The sequence below is a fragment of the Tetranychus urticae genome, chromosome 2, assembly GCF_039701765.1.
Source record: "Tetranychus urticae isolate SD_2017Ah chromosome 2, NJAU_TeUrti_SD_1.0, whole genome shotgun sequence".
Classification (NCBI taxonomy): domain Eukaryota; kingdom Metazoa; phylum Arthropoda; class Arachnida; order Trombidiformes; family Tetranychidae; genus Tetranychus; species Tetranychus urticae.
In genome coordinates this window covers 6,085,254-6,105,972 of record NC_142959.1, presented here as the reverse complement: position 1 = coordinate 6,105,972, position 20,719 = coordinate 6,085,254, and the positions used below count along the sequence as shown (strand labels likewise).

Sequence of the window (20,719 nt, the reverse complement as noted above, 5' to 3'; positions counted from 1 at the left end):
TTGTTTACTTGAAATGAACATGACTTTTTCAAAACATAACAAACAATCAAGATAAGCTTATTTTTAGGGAATGATATTTCTGATTTTGAATAAAGCTCCTCTTATTGAACAGAGGACATTAATCACATAACTGAAATAAGATGTTAAATTATCATAGATTTTAAAATTTAAGATTTATTATTTTTATGAATATTTAATGATTTAATTTGGATGAAAACGGCTTTTCAAATTGGCGCTTCTAATTAGTGTTGCCAATGGATTTTTGTTTTTGCTTTAACGCCTCTTTATTACCGTTAGTTATCTCACTTTTTTCTATTTCATTTACTCTAGTCTTGTTGAATTATTCAAAATTATTATTGACAATCAAGTTGATTTTTTTTGTTGATTTAAGTAACCATTTTAGATTGACTTTGACGCTGCTCTTACATCTTAATCATGGCGGCAACTGGTGATGGCAATGACGCTACTCCTGTAAATGCAAGTGTATCTCCTGACGAAAGTGAAACTCGCAACTCTCAATCTAATTTAACTGATGGACCAAATAATGTGCAAATTAAAGACAAAAGTGATAACAATAATCATGTTCAACAGCCCCTTTTAACAAAAGATGAAGTTGTTAATGCTAACAGTCCATTAAAAATTGTGGTCGTCGGTGATGGAACTGTTGGTAAGACTTGTATGTGCATAGCTTATACACAAGGAGTGTTTCTGGACAGTGAATATGTTCCTACAGTGTAAGGATTTAATTTTGTTTTTATTCCACCCAATCCTGTCTGTGACTGTTAGTTGAAACAAAAGATGGATCAGAAAATAAAGACTGAATCAATTGAGGTGTTTCAATGTACCCAGACTTCGTATTTACAAGTTTTACTTCAACAGCTTGTAGCAATTTGACCAAAATATGTAACCATATGTAAAAGAAACTATTGGAACTTTTGCCAAATAGTCAAACTTATCAGGCGTGAATGATAGTGATGATTGGAAAGAGCATTTTCAATCACAATGAGAGTGAACAACCTTGAAAATCGTCATTTATAAATTGCTTCCGGAAAAAGTTGCCTCGACAACGATTCATTTACATTGATTATTATACTAGCGAAAAAAGGTTACTTCAAGTGTGAGGGTTTGGGTGTACAATGGCTATCAATGTTCTTGTTATTAATAATGATTTTTTTTCTATTTTTGTTTCTTTCATATTTGGGTGTCACAATTGGAACCGTAATACTACTCATCGCCAATGGATAGATTTGAAAATTACACTGGAACACAAGACTACCGAGGATCAAATTATCAACTGGCTCTTTGGGATACTGCTGGTCAAGAAGATTATGAAAGGCTGAGACCGCTCTCTTATCCTGGGGTAATAGTATTTGGTATATGATATTCATTTCCAGTGGCTATTTAATCACGTTGTTAGGAGTTATGTTCACGAATGTTGATGAATTGCGCAGTCAATTTGAAATAACTTGTCAAGCTCTAACTGTCAACTCATTCTATTCACCTTTATTAACATCATTCTTCCACAGTATCAACAGGTTACTGTTTTGACAATCAATTTATCTTTTATCTCCTCTACATAAGTGTAAACTGGTTGTTTAGTTAGTGCCGTTCCTGCCCATAGATAATTTCATCCGCTTCATCATTCATCGATCCAGTTATCTAATTTTTAATAATGATATTCAAACGATATTTACTTCTTTTGGTAGCAGTAGTTGTGATAGCTGAGAAATTCGTAAATTGATTATTCCCAATCAAAGAGTAAAGAAGAAGAGACTGCGACAAATCTGTATTTTATTCATCGCAGTCTCTTCTTCTTTACTCTTTGTTCCCAATTATATTGTTAGTTGATTATATTTATTCTTTTGGTAATTGTCAACCTTTTTTCTCTCCTTCACTTTCACATGTCCATTATAATTTAACCAACTTCAAATACTTTGATCAAATCCTAGGTGAAATGATGAGTAATTGAATTATTTATCAACCGTTAACATTTAGCTTTAAACAAACAATTGTCTGTATATTTCAAATTGTTCAGTCAATCTGTTTTAGACGATACTAATGAATTTGTCCAACTGTTGATCATTTAAATCGCAATTAGTTGATAATAGAAGCTTCCATTTGTTCTTTCAGTCTCGCAGTCTACCTAATATGTACAAATGGTATGTTGAAAATGAATTCAGTATAATTGGCTCAATCAATAATGATTCAATCTGTTAGCGTACTTTATCAACATATTTTGTTTATCGACATTTTTTTGTCTCCAGTTTCTGAACATAGTTTCTATATTTAGTATTTAGAAGATTTAATATTTCAAAGATGAAGTTCATGTTTCAATCCAAAAAATTATTTTTTTTCTCCTTCCTTTTGAACTTGCACAAATCAATTCAACATTTAGTCAAATGTCAAGGCTTACATGATTTTATTAGCAGGTCAATGAATTTTTCTCACCAATCATTTCCCAATATTTTTTCAACTTATTGGTCTGGCCAAATCTCACAGCTCTGAAAACCTAGAGTCATTCAGTTTTATAATTACTTCTTGACTAATTTGAAATTTAAGTTTGAAAAGATTCGACTAAAGGTTATAACTTTCCATGTTTCTTCAAGATGAAATCAGAATTGCTGATTTATATTCCATTCACTTTCATTTTTATTTCATGAACACTTTTCTGATTACGATTTCTCTAATTTTATTACTCCTTCTCTATTTGCAGACTAATGTGTTTTTGCTGTGCTTCAGCATTGCCAATCTAAATTCATACCAAAACATTATTTCTAAATGGTATCCTGAAATTAAGGAACATGCACCCAGAGTTCCTTTTATTCTGGTTGGAACAAAAAGTGATCTCAGACCAGCAAATCAAGCTACAACCCCGTGGTACCGTTCAAAGTGTATCGATTCTTTAACCTCTCAAAGAAATGGATCTGAGGAAACATTCATAACCACCACTATGGGTCGTAAATTGGCTAAAAAATTGAATGCCTCTAGCTACGTTGAATGTTCAGCTAAAAGTTTATCCGGAATCAAGGATGTAAGACACCTCTTCAATCATGAAGTCAAATGTTGAAATTTAATGTCATTCAAAAAGTTTCCACTTTTTTATACATTCATCTCGAAGCAAATTTCACAAATTAACACTTAAATTTTGTATGCTCTCCATGTATTCCTGGTCTGACAGGCTTGGTTCATCACTTACAGTTTATAGCTTTCAGTCAGCAGCAATGGAAAAAATAATTTATTTTTGTTGTGTCAGAATTGTTTCAAGCTTGACACAATTTAATAGGCTCATTGTAAGATACCTTTGAGCTTTATTTTAAAAAAATCACTCAAAGATGTCTTCTCAACCTACTTGCTTGTGGTTTAACTTGACATCTTATTATAACAGTAAAAGACATCATTATAATGAATATTCACAATTCCTATTAGTCTGTTTTAAAATAGATTTTGTTTCAAGTAAACTCAAAAACTATCAAATTACAGTCAGTCAATCAAAGTGAAATCAAAACCAACCAGAATCAAACAACCAATATTTATTCTGATAAACCTTTGTAAATTAATTGTGAAACTGAAAATCTAATCTTTCAATCTTTTCTCTTTGAACACAGGTAATTTTGGAAGCCATAAAAGCCGGAATTGGGGATGTAGATAAGAAAAGTCGTTGTTTAATCATTTAAATAATATTACATGTTACATGACATAAATGGTGAAATGCGAAAGTTGTTAAGCATTATACCTTTCCTTAAACCAAATCAAATGACTGTCTTTTGGATTCCTTTATCAACTTGATCGTACAATGTCAAAGTATTACACATTCAAACGCCTTCGATTTTGTTTCCAATTTTATATTCATAACAACAATTCACCTTTGATCATTCCTACTATTTAAAATTGTACTGAATTAATTTACATATACACATGTATAGACAGCTATTTGTGAGGCTGTCTCTACCTGACTGGCTCAAGTTTACTCATATATTCCTATTACCGAGCAGTTAACTGACGCTTTTGTACAATTTAAACCCTTTTTCATACATTTTCTGTGAACATTTCAAGCCATTCACTTCAAATGTAAGCTTTCATCAAATTTTCCTTGAACCATTTCTGTGATTTTTCAGCATTCCAACTAAATAGACTTGTTACAACCAATGCTCCTGAATTTTCTCTTATTTATATTGTTGGTCATTTTCAACCAATTTAGCTCAAATTGAAGATACATAACAAAATTAAATGTTCATATTTTACGTAATTGAATTGTGAATCAAACAAAAAGAGAAAGTAAAATGGAATTTGCTTAAACAAAATTTGTTTTTTAAATTTTTTCGCGAATTAATACAATAATAAAAAACACTCAATAATAATCCGTAACTGACTGAAACTCACCAATAATGAAATGAAAAATAAATAGTCGAGTGGAAAGTAATTCAAGTTCAATGTGAAGCAAAGCTTCAACACCTTCAGAATAAATTCAATAGTATTTCTAGCTCAAAGACTATATTTTAAATCTGTTTCATTCATATTTTTGACAAGAATTTGAATTGTAGATTTTATGCTTTTATTTGAAGATCTAACAAGTTTTCAACTAATATTGTAGCATTTGGGATTGAATAAATAACGAATTGTATTGTTAATTTAACGACTTATTCTATTTATCATTTACAGATTAAATTTGTGCAAAAACACACAAAATTACCCTTTTAAAAATGCTTTGTTCAGAAATGTAACGGCAAACTAATGGTAATCTCTTAAATTCATAGTTAATCTAAAGGAATTCTTGATCTATTTGGTTTAATTCCAGTTCTTGAATTATCTATGGAGTTAACGGCATGAATAAAATCGTCCATTGTCATTGATCTAAGTTCAGGAGCTCGAGAACCGGATGTTCTAGCACGAGAGAGAATTTGTTTTGCACTAAATGACAGGGAACTTTGAATATTAAATGATTGTTGTTCATCTGTTGAATTAGATGTGGTTTCTTTTGACATGCTGAACAAACTTTCATTCAGTTCTTTGAGACTCTTCATAGCTGCTCGACGACATAAGTCTTTCAGGTCACTTCCAGAATAACCAGGAGTAAGACTTGCTATTTCATCAAGATCTACATCGGCTTCAAGATGTTCATTTTTCAGAATAAGTTCAAGAATTTGTTTACGCTCAGTTTCCTTAGGTAAATCAATCTGGAACATGCAAGGCATTCTTCGTAAAACAGCTTTGTCAACATCTTGAGGACGGTTCGTTGCACCAATCAAAACGATCTAAAAATGAAATGTAACAATGAGTTGGGATTAAATTTCTGAAATTTGATGCAAGCTCTGAACAGCTTTCAATATTATCAAATTCACTCAAAGAAAATTACTTGAGACTTTTTTGATGATAAGATTCCTTCCCAAAGAGTCATGAATTGTGCTTTCATCATAGCTGTGGCTTCATGGTCATGAGAATCTCTTGATCGAAGAAATGAGTCAATTTCATCAATAAAGATGATACAAGGTTGAATTTTCAAAGCTAGAGTGAAAACAGCTTGAGCCAGTTTTTGTGATTCTCCATACCATTTATCAGTTAATGCAGAGACACTTAAATTCATAAATCTATCAACGGAACAAAACAAAAATGTTAAAATCTAGAAAGTTTATGAAAATTCAAATTGAATAATTTGAGCTGGAAACATACATTTTCAGCTGATTTGGCAAGGGTCACAAAAAACTTTTACCTGACATTAGCCTCTTTAGCAATAGCTTTGGCCAACATTGTTTTACCACAACCAGGAGGACCATGAAATAAAACACCTCTTGGAGGTTGCCGTAAATTAGATTCGAAATATTCAGGAAAAGTTAACGGGAGAATAACTTGTAAATTCAATTCTTCAATGATATTGTCAAGACCAGCAATATCGCTAAATGTAACGTCAATATCTTTAGGATTTAATAAATCGCTAGCAATTATGTACTCATATTCATTTAAATCGTCACCTTTTGAAGCAATCCCAAGATTTCTTAGTATTTCCATAGCCTGTGTCAAAGAAACAAATGTTGAAATGAGAAACGTGTATAGTTTGAAAGAAAATAATTGAACACGTGTTTAACTAAATTATTTACCTTAGTTTTGGCTTTCTTCTTTTGGGATGTTGTTGGGTCCATAATATTCACAACTAATTTGATTCCAGCATAAGTCATTGCACCTACAACAGCGGCTCTAATCAATAGAGCAATTAATTCTGGCCTTAGAGATGGATTGGGATCCATATTGGAAAGATAACGTGAAAAATTGATAGATCGGTCAAAAAAATAAGAAATAAACCAACAAAAAGCAAGCAAAAAAAATAGATGATTAAAAAATCTCAATCACATTATTCAACATGAAAAGCTGTAAAACATCTGATTGAACAAATGAATGAAAAAAAAGGGATTGTATGTTAATGAAAACAAACAGTGGATAGGGTAAAATTAAATCCAAAGATAAATGGTTTATGATTACTCAAGGATCTGGTTAGATAGTTAAACAACTAAGTAACCTAGGTAAAAGTTGATTAGAAAGACAATACAATGAGATAAAAAATGATTAATGATTACATTGATTAATATAAAAACTCATTTAAAGCAGAAGAAAAAAATGTTATGGTAAAAAATTTCAGAACGCTTTTCGTGTTACTTTTGTTGCTTGAAAGATGTCACCTGTATCAATATTTTCTCTCTATCTGATTGGCTGAAAAAGTGTATAATGTAATTCTATTGGTTATTGTGTTGAGAAACAAATTAGTTTGCGATGTTTTACGTGGTTTCTGTGCTATCGAGAGTTAGCTAATGTTGAGCTCTCTCTTTTATATTTTTATTTTTTTGCGTTCTTTTTCATAATTAACTTCGCTAATTCAGATAAATTATGGCCAATCCACGGAAATTTAGTGAAAAAATTGCTATCCAGAAGCAAAAGCAAGCTGAGGAGAAAGCTGCTTTTGATCAAATCATGAATGATGTCTTAGCAGCTACTCGGGTAAGTTGTAATATGTGTATACATTTTATACTTGTATAAAAAAATATATATATGTATATATATATTTTGATGACAGCCTTTTTCCTTGTTCCTTTGATTTTCTCGGTTGTAAACATCTCTTTCTCTTTCTCTCTTTTTGTATAAATTTATATATAATATATATCTATGAGTGTATGTGTATATATATGCGTGTTAGAAATTGAAGAAAATAATGGTGATGATGATCAGAGATGAAGAAAGAGGGGAGGTAGTTGAGTGAAAAATAGTGTTTTATTATGAACGAAGGAGATTTGTTTAGTTTGCGAGAGAGAAGAGAAGAGAAAATGATAGAGGGAAAGATAAAATGATCTTAAATGATTCTGTTACTTGTCATATTGGCCAATCAAGTGGTACACATCTAATTGTTGTCATTAATAATTTATTCTAATATAGTCTAATATTTTTCCATTGCCAGTATTTTCTCAGCCTTTTTATTCTCTCTCTTTCTCTCTATCTCTCGTTCTTTTCTTTCTCTCCTGCTTACTCACTCACTCAGTTTGTCTCTTTGATCTCTGCTGTTTACAATTGAAGCCTGTTCCAAAAATAAAGTTGTTTTGTTTAGGCCTTCTCCCCCCCTTTTTTCTTGAAGAAGATATTCTGGACGAATCTTTGATTCATTTCAATTTGGGAAAACTCTCTCACTTGTTGCTCGTTATTCTGTTTTCTCCACTTTTCAAGTCAATGTTAGTATTGATAGCAACTTGTTAAAGGTAGAAATAAAAATACTGTTTAACATAAGCATGAATTAATGAACTATCTAAATTGATGTGTTTTTGCTGTTGAAAGATGACCTTTGCCTTGAAGGCTTTTTGCTCTATTGGGATTATTTAACATCCGTATTATGACCCGAATAGACCTAATTTTATCAATCTTTGCCCTGCTCTTCTATCAATAAACTTTCCTATCCACATTCGATTTCTCTCGACACACATGAATAATCCAGCTTTCAAACCTGATTACACAAATAATTGCATAGAAAGTTGATGAAAGATGCTGAGAAAGAAAAAAGAAGAAAAACAAGAAAAACAAGAAAATTTTATCCTGAGAAAGTTTCGTTCGTTCGCTCGCATGTGATTTTTTTTTGTTTGATTTGCTCATAGCCCGATGTAAAAGTAATTTTTTTTTATTTTCTCAGACCAACCAATTTACCTATTTTCCCCTATCATTACAACATTAGAGTTTTTTTATCAATTGCTAATTGTTTCTATTTATTTCTTTTTCGCTTTTTTCTCCTTCCCCAAAATTGGATTTGCCCCACAGCGGAACAATCATACAACCATTAACAAAAATCAACATTTGCATATCAACCCCAGTGTTGGTAATTACCGCGCAGAATCTTTGCCTGACGTTAATCGCATTGGTGCTTCTCCAGAGAGAAACACAATTGACTTAAAAGGCTGTTTAAATGATCTCGGTGACATGAGGAATGGTCGTTATCCTGCTCGACGCCATCCATCACCTAATGCATCTCCACGAAGTCCACATCACCATCATATCAGTGGGGGTCATCATAGATCGTCATATAATGAACAGCGTCGAGGTGGTTCCTCTCCTTATTCACCTGTTTATCTCAGTCCTCCAATGGATACAAATTGGCGGCGAACTAACTCAGATTCAGCTCTCCATCAGACGGGACTGATGGCTGAACAAATGGGTGCTTGTAGTCCTTTACATCAACCTGGTTCTCCTCTATCCCCGTCAGGACCTAACAGTGGTGCTAGCTCACCTCGCCGTAGTACAGTTCATACAGTTGATACAACAACTAAGACTTTTACCGCCAACAGTACACTTTTACCGCCAAATAGCACGATTAACAATTCTGCCAATCCCAATGATATTCTAGATCCGTATCCAATGGTGTTTGCCTCTCAAAATTGGGATCCTGGAAAAACAAAGATGTTAACCAATCAGCTCAATCATGATAGCCTTTTATCGGCCTCATTGTGCAATGAATCTCGGCCTAAATCATGTGAAGTACCTGGTATAACGATACAACCCACACCAGAGGATTCATCGTCATCATCATCATGTTCTAGTAACAATAACAATATCATCAATGAAAACAGTGTCCAGCACCCATCATCTTCACTTTCAAATACTGGATCGTTACCTGATTTGACAACGCTACACTTTCCAGCACCACTTCCAACTCCTATTGATCTTGACGAGCAAACTTTAAATCCGGTTACCAGTTTAATGAGGAATACTATTATAACCGAATCAGTTTATCCAAATAACAATAATAGTATCGAGAGCAACCCTAGTCCAGGATCTCCATTTACCTGTATCACCTCAAATTCATTCAGCACCAATACAACCAACTCTAATAACAGTAGTAAACAAAATCAAAGCTACTCACCTTCACCTTCCTCACCTTATGGGCAACAGCAAAACATTTTTACCCAAGACAACTTGTCTTCTTCGCACATTATTGCTAATAACAATTCTGAGAATTCAATTGTATTGAATAGTAATCCTAATCATGCTACCAATACAACTACCATTATCAATAATAACAATAGTAAACAAAATCAAAGCTACTCATCTTCACCTTCCTCACCTTATGGGCAACAGCAAAACATTTTTACTCAAGACACCTTGTCTTCTTCGCACATAATTACTAATAACAATTCGGATAATTCAATTGTATTAAATAGTAATCCCAATCAAACTAACAATAACAACTCCGAGACTGCAAACATAATCAACTCTCAAAATCCGACTTTCCATCATTATTCAACCAATGAAGTAACCGTTAGTCATCACAATCCTTTCAATACAAATTTACTGCCAGCTTCTTTACCTAACGATTCTCGACCTAAATCAACTGGTGGAGTGCCTGGTATAACAATTGAAACTTTGGAAGATTCCTCCAACAATATTCATCATCATTCATCACATCTTCACAATCCTCATCTTAACCACTCCCATCAGCATCATCAACATCAACATCATAATCATTCTCATTCTCATTCTAATCACCATCAGCAGCATCCTTCGTTTGCCAATACCGGATCGTTGCCTGATTTAACTAATTTACAGTATACAACTTCACTCTCACCAAATACTGATCTTGATCAGCCTTCCTTATCACCGGTTACCAATACAATGGCCAATACCATTTTGACCGATGCCTATCCTAATGCCAGTCCTAGTCCAGGATCACCATACAACTGTGTCTCCTCAACCTCATTTGTCAACCAAACATCAACCAATTACTCTACATTACCAGCATCTTCAGCCTCGTTTGTCCAGCAACAATCATCCATTTTCACCCAAAACACCTTTGATGATCTGATTGATCAAAATGATTTTGATTTCATCAATTATTTTGAAAATTAAAACTACAACTTGTTATTAAAAACTGATTTTGATCAATGCATGATTAAAAGAAGTTATTTCCACATTGGTGCATTTTCTTGGATGATGAAAGTGAACTCATGGAGAAAAGATGCAGTAAATAGGAAATTTCATTGCGAATTTAAAAGGTTCTCAAGTGCAGGCTGCCGCATTTACAGTGCAACATTGTATGATATTTGTAAGATTAACATTAGATTCAGGATTACGAAAGTGGAATGATAATTTTATCTTTTTTTGCGCCATTTAACTCTCAACAAAGATGTACTAATGGTTTTATGGCATATTGCAACTCATGAACATAAGTGGAACATAGATATAGTTTAATATCTGAAACTAGAGATGTTCCGAATTGATTTATTGATGGATTCTGTTCATCTATGACTTAACGAAATAGATCGCGATTGGTCTATTGAAAGATACACGGAAAAAAGTCTGCACTGTGACGGCAACTCCAATAGCAGTTATTACTCATGAATAGTTATGAACATAATGATTGATCGGAATTAATGTGTTATAACTGTTTATGGAAAATTTTTGTTGTTTAACATTGGTTCGAATTATTTTTGCTATTCAATCCAATTGTTCTGAGAAAATTCCTCGTGACTTCTTCGAGATTCAGTTGTGACAAGTTGTACTCAATCAAGAAATGAAATTTAAAACATTTTACACAAACTCATTGATCTCTTTACTGCATTATTGTTAACTTTTAATAAGCAGATTTTTGGCTACAAACTAATTTGATCAATTTTGGTGTTTCCATCAAACAGCTAAATTGAGCTATAATTTGATTAAAATTGTATATTAATTGAAAATTGATGTAAGTTTTAATTTTTCTCACTTTGAATTTCATTGTTGTTGATTTGTATGAACAATTCCTCTTTACAAGGCATTAAACGCAGAAAAAAAATTAAACCAAATCACGTTCCTGATACAAAAAACACTTTGGTTGGAGTTTAATGTAATTTTAAAAGAGCAAAATTTTCAGTTAATTATCATTGTTATTGTCTTAATTCACCTGTATCTATGGTTTTGTTTACCTCTATATTACACTGTCTTCATCAACCCAAGAAGGATCAAAGCTGATTATGTACATTTGGTGCCTTCAAAATTTTCAATATTTTGTTTGTAAAAAATTAAAATCTAATTGAAATCAACTTATACCCAAAATTATTGATGTTTTATCTCAAGGTTTCAATTCATAAGTTTAATTATCCAACAATTTTTTGCAACATTTTGATCTTGAAATGTTTCTCTTCCAGAGAGACTCAGCCATTGAAATAACTCCTTCTTTGTAAATGGGATCACAAAAGCCATGGTTGTAACTAGATTTTTGAGTTTGATTCTTGCCTTTGAGGTGGATTCATCCTTAAATAAATATCTTATAGTTGTGCACTCAATCAAGTCATTTCTTGTTTTCAACTCCTCCTGAATTTCAAACTTTCTGTTCTGGTTTGCAGCTCAGATAACGAGGTCTGCCAGGTATTTTTTATAATACATCCACTTTGGCGGCAGTCTTTTTATTTTCCTTTCATTTTTTTCTCTTCTTTAGATTATATCGCAATAGATTTTCTGTTCTTTATAAATCTATTCACCAGCCTTGATGATATCAAGACTCGTAAATCATGACCAGCGTCATAGGTTTCTTTATCTGATTTCTTGAGCCCCTTTGAAAGAGTGTTCATTATATAACGTGAAACATGTTCATTCACAGCTCACTTAATCACCTGAGAAGTCTTTAATGGAACATTCAATTAGGCATGAAATCTTTTGTTAATCACTTCCATTAGCTTTATAATCACTTTCAATCTAAACATAGGGCTCTGGTGGACCAACTTGTCCATACTGGTAAAGGACGCCAAGATTTTAATCAAAGTGAGTGAAGGCCTTCAGCTAAATACTGTAAAATTATTGTAAATTAACAGTAAAATTATTAAGTTTTGAATCCGTTAATCAATTCTCTTTTAGATACTGATTTTTATCCGAAAATAAGCGATTAATTTGACTGGTTGGCTTGATTACTAACTCTCTAGATGCTACAAATGTTGATAAAAAAGCTAAACCGAAGCTAGTTGTTATCAAAGTCAACCAATGCGCTGAAAAGGTTAATGTCTGTTTAAAGCCATAATTTGTTCAGCTGAGTCGATTACAGCGAATGAGTCAAACTTTATCTCCAATTCCTGGATCGTATCATAATCTCATCAGATTCAGCGAGTTTCAGTGCATTATCAAGGTCTATGATTGACATCAGTTAAATCCAATTTTATTGAATTTACAATCGACTCAGACTGTCACAATGAACAAACAAAATGAAACAAAACCTTTGCTTAAAATGACCTACAGTAGACTTTCCTGATGTCAACATTAGACCCAGAAATTGTTATTTAGGAACAGTAAATGCATAACTAAATGGTTCAGTAAAACTTGAAAATTTTAAAATCTTTGATGAACGGTAATTAAAATGTATCTAATATCGTATATTTAATAAACGAAAATTGATATGAATATTCACTAAAGTAGATTCAAGCCAAAGGAATGTAGTTACAATGTTTATCAACAAATAAATCAACGAGTCATATTAAGTATTGCAACACAAATATTTTATTACAAGATAATATAAAAGCTCAATTAAACCATTTCAATCACTGAATTATCTATTGATAAACTTCGGTGGTTAATCTCGTGATTCATGTAACCAAAAGAGAACCGGTTTTACAGTCAGAATTGATTACCTTTTAGCCTTTAGCTAAGTAACCAGTTACTTGTAACTAAAAAGTCTGTTACATTTACTATCGACTCATTGAGTCTTAAATTGAGACTCTCAATGATTCAAAAGCAAACGAAGACCAATTTAACTAATTTTGATTAAACGATACAATGATAGTCGGGCAACTCGAATCCATGAGCATCAATGTTGTTTAATGATAGATTGACTGATTGCCCTCCAATAGGGTTGAGTATTGTGATAATCCAAAGTTACAATTAATAAATGTAACACATATGGTTGTGTTGTCAGATGGTCTCGATAAAGGTTAATTTAAGTATTAAGAATTATAAAATTACTAATTGATGAAGACAAATATATCAATTACATGAAAATAAGAAAGATTATACTTTTCAAACCCTTTAGTTTGATTATAATTAACTTTTAACTGTTTTGATGCAATAATCAACAGTAAATATTATCTCTTTAACATTCCCGCTTCTTGAATACGCTTGGTTATTTTGTACTCAAATATCTATCAGATTTACTTTTTGTATCGAGTATTTCCGTACGCTTTTATACTTTAACCGTAAAAATAATAAAATCCGGTTATATGTTTGAAAGTCTGTTTATATTATTTTCATATTGTTAAAGATTCTGTTGATTTGATTATTGCTAATTAGAAGATAAAGTGATTATTATACAACATTATCTTTCTTTGTGTTTACTGTGGGGTCCATCTATTTTGCTGAAAATGAAGAACATTAAAGAGTTTTTTAGCAAGAAAAAGTTATCTTACAAATTTTCGAATGCACCTCCTGGACATAAGCTTGGTACTAAAGAGGAAGCATCCGCTCAACGTTCATCATCATCATCTGCATCTGCATCTAAACCTCAAGCTTCATCTTCATCATCTAGAGAGACTCCGGCCTCGTCATCCGCCTCTGCTGAACGAATTAAGACAGCTGCAGCTGAGGCTGCAGAACGTCGCCAGGCCCAACAGTTGGAAAAATCTAAAGTGAAATTTCCTAAGTCTTACCTACCGCCTCTAGAAAAGGTAATTTGTATATAGGTATTTTTAATTATTAAATGGTAATTGTCTAACTTGTCAATTAATTGCCTTTAATTTACTCTCCATATTTAGGAAATTGAGGACGAAAGAAAAGCTGAACCTGAGCCTGAACCTGAGGAGAAAATCAATGAGGATGATGCACATAAGTTTAATTGTCCCGATTTGGATATAGTCGAATATTCATCATTAGCTTCGTTAAAGGAGCAAATTATGGAAAAAATTAAATCAAATTTTGGAGAAGACCCGATAATTTGTGGATCTCTTTTGATACGTAATTGCAACCCCAGAGAAAAAGGAAATGTGTGCATTTCAACTTTGGAGGCGATTTTAAATAACTTGAGAACTGAAGATGAAGAGGCATTTGCAAAATTCACAAAATTAAGGAAAATCAAAATTGAACCCAAAATTCTCTCCGCGAATGGAGGTCTTGAGTTCTTAACTGGAATCGGATTCAATCTTTCAGAGGATGGTGAATGGTTTATATTCAATGACTCTAAAAATGGATTGGATGAGAAATTGCTCTATTATTTGGATGTTCTCACAACCAGTGCTGTTTTCCCTATCATTGTAGATCGAGAAGCCTGTGTTTATGATTTAAATGGATTAAATACACCTAATGTTAACTTTGATGACAAAATTTTTGAGATGACTAAAGATGAACTTACCAGAGAGCAACAAATTCGTAAAGAGATTGCTGATAGAGAATCAACTCTTATGACAAAAGCTATGAGAGAAAGATTTATCACCAGAAAACCAAAATCACGCTATACAAGATTGAGATACAAGCGATTGGATTTCAAAATGATCGAAGCAACATTTAGAACAAATGAAACTCTTTACGATTTCATTAGATGGTTAAAAGATGATCATTCTATGGAGGATATAGAAAATTATGATATAACTTGTGGAACCCAGACAATCCCCGTTGAAGACTGGGATAAAACATTCCTTGATCTCGATTTCTATCCGAAAGTCACATTTTATCAACGCTTACGAAATGCACCTATGGAATAATTTATGAGCTTGAAAGGTGTAATATTTGAAGCAACAATCACCTATCTAATTAGCCTTCATTGTCTTACATCATTCACTGTTTCAACTGTATCATATGGTTTATCAACTAATGAAAAAACATTGAATTAGTAAATAAATGCAAGAAATCGTTTGCAAGACAATAAGACTTTTCAAATTTTTCATAAATCAACTATTTTCCAATTTCACCTTCAATCAAGAATCAATTGTATTGTAAATTTTCATGATGCTCGAATTGGCATTTAAGTAAATAGTATTGTTTCAAATCAGTCAATCCCAAATCACTGTTGTTCAACTTATTTCAGAGATTCGTTTCTCCAACTTTGTGCAATCCAAAATATATTTCAATAAAGTGCTAATCTTTTGACCAAAGAAATTAGTTATTGAATAAAGCGAAATATTAAGTGAATAAATTTATGTAATAGTCAATAGTCAATAATAATATTAATATTAATGGTAAATAATCAGTATAAATACAAAGAATGTAATCAACAATTGACAAATTCATTCTTTTTTGATATTCATTCTTTTAAAGTAAGAAGGCATCTTGATTGTATCTTTAATAACACAGAATGATAGCAAAAAAGACAATTGGTGAATTAATTTTGTTAAATTAAGGCAGCGAAGATCCAAAGATTGAATTGCTTGAATAAAGAGAAAATAAACATTCATTTGAATCGTCGTAACATGGTATATAAATCATTCTTTTTTCTTAAATTTTCTTCTTAAAACTGTAGAAACTACAAAAAATGGAGCAACATAGCAAAAAGTGAGCTTTTTGATTCCATGTTTGAGTCAATTGTTCATTAACCGGTATAAGTCGTAATAATGTATAAATTGATTAATTCGTTTTTTGTGCAAAAAAGGCAGACATGGTCCTAATAGATTATTAAGTTCGTTGGTATTTGATTGAAGGAAGAATGTGACGAAGAAATAAAACCATTACTGTTTGGTCCCACAAAATTGATTTGACTGGATTTGCATAGTTGATTGCAAACAAAAAGAGTCGATAGGAAATCTATCTGGTATTGCTAAATTGTTGGTAAATTTGGTTAAAAAATTGACATTCTCCATCCAAAATACCATCATTAAAAATAATTATGACTTATTTGCTATTGAATTGCTGCTGTTGATTAGCTGGCATATTTGATTATTTGATCTTTATACATTGTCTTAAACGGTTGATTCGTTGATCAAATTCTTCTTGGTGGGTATTCTTTTGTTTGATCCATGATGAAAGAAAAATTGTTAATTATTGCGAAAAGTTGAGAATCATTCGATTTTCCTAGAAAAACATAATTAGCACTTCTTTTGATCTTCTTTTTGATAATTGGTAGTGATTTTGTTTCTTTCAATTTTAACCTTGTAATCATTTGAATTTACTATGTTTACGATATTTCCTTTTGTTTTTCTCAATGATGATGACGATGATGACGAGCTTTTACAAGTTAGGAAGATGATAACAGATGAAGATACACATTGAATCAATGATGATCTTAATCTGGGTACTTTTTGTGTTTTTACTTTGTTTAGATAGCAGCATCAGCAGCTTTTCCTCCTTCAAGTCGACGGAAATATGCGTTCACCAAATCTCTAAAGTTGATTGGATCCAAGTTTTTGGAAAGTAAATTAAGAAGGAACCAATCTCCAATATCACCTTTATTAAGTATACTTTCTAGAGCATCTCGGCTGGCTAGGCGACAGTTTGTTTGAACCTTGCTGAGTCGCATTTTGGATGAAACGATGGTCAATGCTCGGTAAACAAGATTACCAAGGGTCAAGAAGAAAAGGAAAACAAACCAGAACCATAAGAAGATGTAAATTTTTTCGTTAATAATGTTGATTGGCAAGATACACATGGCATCGTGTTTCTGAACATCTCCTGAAGAACCATAACGATGGAAGGTACACTTTGTAAGACGAGGGAAAATTTTAATCATTGGATCATATCGAAGAGACCAATCCCATTCCGAAAAGGCAAGAACATTGATACCATATTTAAGAAATTCACCACCAAGGAAACGGTTCATCATAATCATTTGGAAGATAACGTTGAGAAGATTTAAAACTTCAGCCAAGCAATACATGTAGAAGGAGAAATTGTGATGCTTCAAATTTCGCATGAGATAATCAACGAGTAGCTCAAGGTTGCGTTTTTTATCTCCTTCTGAGATGATTGGGTTGTTTAGTCCGAGAATAAGGTTACGAACTTTGCCTCCCTCAAAGGTTTTCCAAAAATAACGGGGAAGATAGAAGAAAAGAGCTTGGAAAAAGAGAACAAAGCAAACCCATTGGTAATAGGCATGGTAAATCTTTTTCTTTCCATCGGTAGTTTTATCTACACCAGGGTAGGGAACCTCGGAACCAACTTTTTTAAACCAAGCTTCATCAATGGAAAAGGTTGTGTGAATCCAACAAAATGTATCCAATAAATTATTTGGTATATCATCACGGGAAATACAATCAATGGGATCACCAAAATATTGACGAGCTGTTACCATTATGCTGAATGCAACCAAAATACAAACACTGAATTTGTAATGTAAACGGAAAATAGGGTTGTCCGTGATACATGTTTGTGGTTTAATGAAACTTTTAAGGCTACTAAATAGCTGATCCATGGTTTAAATTTGGTAGTGCTTGTAGCTGCCTTATATTCAATTGGACTGGAATATTCTTTCCTTCTGCTGGTAATTTATAAGTTTCCGTAGACTATTAGTTTAGTTTAAATTAAATTAAACTAAAATAAGAACGGGCAAGCTTAAAGAGTCTTTCTCCTTCCTATAGATGAAGGAGAGATCATTTGGTTGATAATGAAATAAAAATGGTAGACGATGGCAACGGCGGTGTTGATTTTGATGTCGATGGTGATGGATAAAGTTGATTACAATGATTTACAAGCATGGTTGATGTAATCCATTGGGGGAACAGAATAAATTATAAATCAGGAAGAGAAACAGAAAAAATTAGTTAAACATAAATTGATTAAACTTTTTTCTTACTCTCAAAATCTATGCAACTAGCAACTTTGAGCAACAGATGATGTTAGTGATGAAACAATGATTAGAGGGAAATGGAATGAGGTAAAACACTTGGAAGAATTGATTTTAACAATAGTAATAGGAGTTGGAAAAGGAGCAATTCAGACAATAATTAATAGCATTGCAATATTGACACTACATGTATCAATAAAGAAATGAACACACAGACAGAGAAAAAAGGGAAACAAGAAGTCGGAATGAATACCTTTTTCAAGTACAACTCTTGATGGTGAAAAATTATTTGATGATATAAAATGTAGTTAACAGTCGTAGAAAAGAATCAAATTTGATGAAAATAATCCAATAAGGCAAGTTTAAGGCACACAGTCTATTGAAAATAAGATGCTTGAGTTGGAATAAGTTTGATAAAAAAAAGTTGATACAAAGATTGGTCTGTTTAAAAAAAAGATTTGTAGATAAATATTCCGTTGGTTAAGTTAAATTAATGGGAATAAATAATCCAAAGATGGTGGTGGACCTAGAATGTTGACGAACACAAAAGTAATTACAATTAATGTAATGATGACAATCAAAATATTGGCGAAACAACATGAGAAATATCGATGTTGAGCAAAAAATTGTTGGCTTTCACCAGATGAGTTGTTGGTCCAACTTTGATTAACACAGAACAAGAAAAGTTAAGAATCAAGTTTTTCCAACACCAAACCAGAAGAGGAAAAGAGGGGAAAAAGTAGACAGAAAAATGAAAGAGCTGAAAGGAAGAGGAAGATAGTTAGAGGGGGAGAGGGAGTGGTGTAATGATGAAGAGGCTATTCAAGAAAGAGAGCAAGAAGGAGAGTTATGAGGCGGAATGTTTAGGATGAAAAGGTAGACAGAAGAAAATAGAAAGAGAAGATTGAATTAGAAGATAGAAAGACCAAAATGGCTTGGCTATTTTACCCGTTTTTGTTAATTTTTTATCTGATCAAAGTCTCTGATTGGCATTTCCATGACCGGTATAATGCTGAATTCATTGAGTTTATCACAGATTTTTCAACACACAACAAACTCTTGATTCAGCATGGAAAAGGTAAGATAACAATTGCATCATTTCAATAGTTTAGAGTTGAGTAAAAGGTTACTTTTGTCTTGAAATTTTTATCTCAAAATTTTCTCAAGTTACTCTTCATTTCAATTCTCAATCTTATATTTCTTTTTTTCGTCTCAACTGTTTCTTTTTTATTGTGTGTTTCATCAATTGAATAATTGATCAACAAGACAATCAACAACTATTAATTTGAATCGACTGATTAAACAAACTGTGTCTCCAAAATGTTAACCTGATGTTAGGCCTTTCCATTTTGTATAATAACTCTTACCAAATCTCTCATCGGCCATCTTAAATCCTCTGAAAGTGAATTAATGTTTGATATTTAATATCTTCAAGGTTAATCTTAACTCTTTATTCAGTTTGTGTGTTCAATTAATTCTTGTAATTTACCAGGTTACAAGCAATTTGTTCATTTTATCCCAGGATAATGATGATTTGAAACAGTATTATAACACATTTTTTGTATGGAGTAAAAGAGATGCAAAAAGATGATGTTCATTAAAAAAGTAAGGTTATAATTACGGAAGTCATTTTGTGTTTAAGAAAACCGTTGAAAGCGGACATTTTTACGCTCAAAAAATGCTCAGTAAAAACAAAAAAGGTGAAGATGATCATGTTGATGATAGTGAAGGAGAAAAGAAAGGAAATCAAAGAAGAAAAAAAGAAACAATTAGAAGCTATTGGGACGTAGCTTGACGGACCGATGAAGAAAAGGTAAGATGATAATTGTGGGAGGTGAGGGTGAGCTTAAAAGATACACAGAAGAAAGGAAAGAGAAAGAAGAAGATTCTTATTCTTTTAACCTTTAACTCACATCCTTATCATCATATTATCATGAGCATTTGAATCTCAAGAATTATTAGTGATTAAACCAGAAAATGTTTACTTCTCTATGTGCCATGCATTCCGTATTATTCATAATACATACATAAATGTTGACAAAAAAAAGAGACAACCTTAAAGCTCGGGATATTGACCTTGCTCTTTACCATCAGAGCGAGTCATAAGTCATCTTCTGGTTGCTTTTTTGCGACACTTCACCGGTAACCAAATCACTTATCGCTTCAACTACCAACCAAGGATAAAGATTTAAAGATATATTTAATATTAACTACAAAAAAGGTAGCAAAAGAAGGTAAATTAAAAAGTAAAAAAAGGTTCAACAATGGGTAAAATAGGTTTAGACCTGTGACACTTTGGGTTCACTGTTGGTAAAACCTTTTATGTGAACAGAAGCGGCAACTAAACTGACTTACAGTAATAACCAAAATAATAGCTACATTATAATCTTAATCATTTCAATTCCCATACAGACAACAGGCCAACAATTAACCAAAATTAACCAGAAACAAAAATAAAGCAAAAAGGTCTTCAAAATGAGCGCTTCTTCAATCTTTAGATTCATTTCTGGTTAGCCTTTTTTGCGTTTTCACTTTTCC

General features: G+C 32.3%; 5 protein-coding genes across 5 annotated transcripts; 3 read left to right on the top strand and 2 right to left on the bottom strand.

Annotated features, from left to right (window-relative positions):
- The first annotated feature begins 315 nt into the window (after window positions 1-315).
- LOC107366271 (cdc42 homolog) lies at window positions 316-4,146 on the top strand. The gene is made up of 4 exons (XM_015933856.3): window positions 316-734; window positions 1,246-1,360; window positions 2,714-3,031; window positions 3,606-4,146. The coding sequence occupies exons 1-4, from the start codon at window positions 436-438 to the stop codon at window positions 3,672-3,674; spliced, it is 801 nt and encodes a 266-aa protein (XP_015789342.2). The 5' UTR covers window positions 316-435; the 3' UTR covers window positions 3,675-4,146.
- A 383-nt stretch (window positions 4,147-4,529) lies between these two features.
- Window positions 4,530-6,379, bottom strand: LOC107366221 (outer mitochondrial transmembrane helix translocase). The gene is made up of 4 exons (XM_015933807.3): window positions 6,093-6,379; window positions 5,708-6,006; window positions 5,354-5,585; window positions 4,530-5,252 (listed from the first exon to the last, which is right to left on the bottom strand). Exons 1-4 carry the CDS (start codon window positions 6,237-6,239, stop codon window positions 4,755-4,757), a joined length of 1,176 nt encoding a protein of 391 aa, XP_015789293.1. The 5' UTR covers window positions 6,240-6,379; the 3' UTR covers window positions 4,530-4,754.
- Window positions 6,380-6,776: 397 nt separating this feature from the next.
- Window positions 6,777-10,427, top strand: LOC107366220 (uncharacterized). Its single transcript, XM_015933806.3, has 2 exons — window positions 6,777-6,984; window positions 8,284-10,427. Exons 1-2 carry the CDS (start codon window positions 6,874-6,876, stop codon window positions 10,363-10,365), a joined length of 2,193 nt encoding a protein of 730 aa, XP_015789292.2. The 5' UTR covers window positions 6,777-6,873; the 3' UTR covers window positions 10,366-10,427.
- A 3,267-nt stretch (window positions 10,428-13,694) lies between these two features.
- On the top strand, window positions 13,695-15,462 carry Gint3 (GDI interacting protein 3). The gene is made up of 2 exons (XM_015933700.3): window positions 13,695-14,141; window positions 14,229-15,462. Exons 1-2 carry the CDS (start codon window positions 13,839-13,841, stop codon window positions 15,168-15,170), a joined length of 1,245 nt encoding a protein of 414 aa, XP_015789186.2. The 5' UTR covers window positions 13,695-13,838; the 3' UTR covers window positions 15,171-15,462.
- A 158-nt stretch (window positions 15,463-15,620) lies between these two features.
- Window positions 15,621-18,849, bottom strand: LOC107366133 (innexin inx2). The gene is made up of 2 exons (XM_015933701.3): window positions 18,435-18,849; window positions 15,621-17,969 (listed from the first exon to the last, which is right to left on the bottom strand). Exon 2 carries the CDS (start codon window positions 17,807-17,809, stop codon window positions 16,718-16,720), a length of 1,092 nt encoding a protein of 363 aa, XP_015789187.1. The 5' UTR covers window positions 17,810-17,969; window positions 18,435-18,849; the 3' UTR covers window positions 15,621-16,717.
- Between the last annotated feature and the right edge of the window lie 1,870 nt (window positions 18,850-20,719).